At 62.0% G+C, this 3,577-nt stretch overlaps 1 gene segment (V, D, J or C); it reads left to right on the forward strand.

Moving 5' to 3' along the window:
- The window catches only part of LOC125916793 (immunoglobulin heavy constant alpha 2-like), a gene marked incomplete at its 5' end in the record, with an annotated part of 4,516 nt that extends 1,418 nt beyond the window's left edge, over nucleotides 1-3,098 (forward strand). Inside the window, 3 exon segments of the C gene segment in view lie at nucleotides 120-452; nucleotides 2,434-2,653; nucleotides 2,965-3,098. Coding sequence covers nucleotides 120-452; nucleotides 2,434-2,630 — 530 coding nt within the window.
- Between the last annotated feature and the right edge of the window lie 479 nt (nucleotides 3,099-3,577).

A 3,577-nucleotide genomic window follows, 5' to 3' on the forward strand; every position in this document is an offset into this window, starting at 1 on the left:
ACACTGAGGCTTGGGGTGCCCAGACCCCCCACCCGGCTCTCTGCCCTGCGGGGAACCCTTTCCCGAGGACACTGAGGCTTGGGGTGCCCAGACCCTTAACCCAGCTTTCTGCCCTCCAGAGAACACTTTCCGGCCCCAGGTCCACCTGCTGCCGCCGCCGTCGGAAGAGCTGGCCCTCAATGAGCTGGTGTCGCTGACGTGCCTCGTGCGAGGCTTCAGCCCCGAGGACGTGCTGGTACGATGGCTGCAAGGATCCCAGGAGCTGTCCCGGGAGAAGTACCTGACCTGGGGCCCCCTGCAGGAGCCCGACCAGAGCGTCCCCACCTTTGCCACGACCAGCGTGCTGCGAGTGTCGGCCGAGGACTGGAAGCAGGGGGAGAAGTTCTCCTGCATGGTGGGTCACGAGGCCCTGCCCCTGGCCTTCACCCAGAAGACCATCGACCGCCTGGCGGGTAAACCCACCCACGTCAACGTGTCTGTGGTCATGTCGGATGTGGAAGGCGTCTGCTATTGAACTGCCCACCTGCCCCTCCCTGAATAAACTCCGTACTGGCCCAAAGCAGCCCCACGCTTCCTTCAGGCTGCCTGTCTGTCCATATTCAGGGTCTGCGGCCAGGGCACGGCAGGGCCCGCAGCGGGGAGGGTGACTGCTGCCCTGACCCTTTGGGGCCTCACTTTCCTTGCTCGGCCTTCACACCCGTGTGTGTGTGTGTGTGTGTGTGAGCACATGGTCCACAGCAAGGCAAGCTGGGAGCCAAACCCGAGGTCGACAGTCAGCGAGGTGGGCACAGCCCAGTGGGTCTTGAGCAGCGGGCACCACGCAAGTCCTCAGTGGGCAGGTGACGTGGTCTTGGATCTCAGAAAAGGCCTCTAGGGGCAGCTGTGAGGGACGAGAGGGAGGCAGGAGAGCAGGTGGCCAGTGAGGAGGCTGGTGTCACCATCAGGGGCCACGGCAGGAATGAGGGGAGGGCAGGATCCTAGGGACTCGCACCACAGGTGGTGAAACGTACACGGTTGTGGGACGGCCTCACTGATGCACCCAGCGAGGGAGCCACCCTGCACCAAACGACTCTGTAGGCAGCACACACATGCCCCAGGCTCACACTCACGCGCACACACACACGTCTAGATGCAGGAAGCTCACAGCCCAGACCCGGGTCCACGAAGGCAAGGGGGCGGGGGTTGTTCCCTGCCCAAGATTCCCCACCTTGCCTGTGTGCTCCCCGGGCACAGCTCAGGGCCCAGTTCCACAGACCCTCCCAGGCAGCCTCTGCTCCCTGCCTGACCCCCGGATTCAGGTCTCCCATCTCTTCCTGGACCCGAGTATGGATATGGCAAGGGCAGGCCGGGGAGGGGTGAGGAGAGACAGCTCCCACCAGGGCCCCTCTGCAGCTGCTGCTGCGGGAGGCCCCGGCAGGAAGACAGAGCTTAGAGGCCCTACCGTGGCCACCGTGGGACACCTGGAGGCATAGCTCCCACAAGGGGGCAGCGGGGCCCCTGCTCTCATCTCAGACACCTGCTGGGCTTCCCCACGGGACCTGGCCTCTGGCCTCCTGCCACTGCTCCCAGAGCCAAAGTGAGCTGGGGATGCCACCCACATGGCCACTGCTCCCCTCTCAAAAGTCTGGCCACCAAGGGAGCCAGTGCCTGGCCCAGAGAAAGAACTTCCTAAAGAGATGGGGGAGAGGAAGAGTCAATAGATGAGGGGGACAGCAGACAGACAGCAGACAGTCAGGCAGACACAACACAGGACATGTTATGGAAGGAAGGATGGACAGAGAGGTGGATGGTAGGAAGGAGAGGGATGGACCGACGGATGGAAGGATGGATGACTGGATGTGTCAGCATGTGACAAGCAGATCCAAATCCCACTTAACACAGAAGGTCTGTGCCCTAAGACCCTGAAGACAGCCCATGCTGGTGGCCTTCGCCTGGGCCTCCCTCAAACTCCTTGTAGCCTATCAGCCACATTCCCTGGGAAAGCAGCATGCCCTCAGACCCAGAGCCCTGTCTCACCCCAGAGCATCCGAGGGTGGCATGTCTGGTGCTCTCTGACCCCACCCAGGGCCCAGGCCCAGGCCAAGCCAAGAACATAGGGCTTGCTGAGGGCTTGCTGAGCACACAGATGGGGCGGGCGTCCAGGAGGCCTTGGGCTTGAGCTCCATTTAGAGCAGCAGAACTCTGGCCCTGCCAGGTCTCTCTCCCCAAGGTCCTGCCAGGACTCCCTCAGACATGGGGGGCCTTGGGCATCTGAAAAACTGCAAGGGTCCCAGCCCCTTCCCTGGGCACCTGTCACCCCATCCTCCCTGAGGCAGCCCCAGTCCTGCGAGAGGGCACCCCACTGTCCCGATCCCGAGGGCGCGTGGAAGGGAAGGCCTGGGCTCGCGCCCACCTGTGCAGGCATGGGTCTGGCAGACTCTCAGTGTCTTGCAGATTTCCGGGAGCCACTTCCCTGGCTGGTGCTGGACCTACCGCAGGAGGACCTGGAGGAAGACGCCCCAGGAGCCAGCCTGTGGCCCACCACGGTCACCTTGCTCACCCTCTTCCTACTGAGTCTCTTCTACAGCACAGCGCTGACCGTGACAAGTGTGCGGGGCCCAACCGACAACAGAGAGGGCCCCCAGTACTGAGCAGAAGCCAGCCAGGCACACAGGTGGGGTGAGGAAGCAGAGGGGTGGGCTGACAGGGACAGGGGGCTTGGCCACCAGAGCATCTGCCTACTCCACACCCTTGGGGTTCCGGGGGGGGGGGGTCTGGCCTCCCAGGGAGGTGATCCCCTCACAGACACTGAGGATGTGGGCGGTCCTGGGGCCGGGGCTTCAATGTCCCCCAGCAGGCTCTGGGAGTTAGGTTCCCTGGGTGAAGTCATTGTAGGATTCAATCTGTCTCCCCTGAGGCAGGCCAGGGCTGGGACAGGGCACTGGCAAGGAACTCCCTTGGACCCTGACCCCACTGTGTTTGCAGGGAGGAGGCTGGAGGAGCTTCTGGGAAGCCCAGCTGGATGTCAGAGCTCAGTGCTGCTCAGAAACTGCCCGCCCACCCCCACACACAGGCCGTGCTGGCACAATAAACTGATCCCAAAGGCAAAGGTTCTCAGACTCTGAATGAGAGGAGGGAAAAGAGAGGGACAGAGGTTTGGGGTAAGGGGACACCTCCCTCAAGGCCCAGGGTGAGGGTCCTTCACCTAGAACCCACCTGATCTGATCCTCCATAAGGCACAGGCACAGGACAAGAACTGTCCTTCACCAAGGACAGTATGAAGCAAGACCCCTGCCAAGAACAGCACCCAGCACCCTGGTCTTGGTCACTGGGCCCTTGTCCTGGTCACTGAGCCCAAGTCATGATTCACTGAGACCTGATCATGATCACTGAGGCCCTGGTCCTCATCACTGAGCCCTGGTCCTGGTCACTGAGCTCTAGTCCTGATCATTGGCCCCTATAGGGTCCTTGTGACTTAGCCCTGGTCCTCATCACTAAGACCTGGTCCTCATCATTGGGCTCTAGTCCTGATCACTGTGACCTGGTCCTGATCACTGAGCCCTGGTTCTGGTCACTGAGCCCTAGTTATGATCACTGG

Source organism: Panthera uncia, unplaced genomic scaffold (assembly GCF_023721935.1).
Source record: "Panthera uncia isolate 11264 unplaced genomic scaffold, Puncia_PCG_1.0 HiC_scaffold_1168, whole genome shotgun sequence".
Taxonomy (NCBI): domain Eukaryota; kingdom Metazoa; phylum Chordata; class Mammalia; order Carnivora; family Felidae; genus Panthera; species Panthera uncia.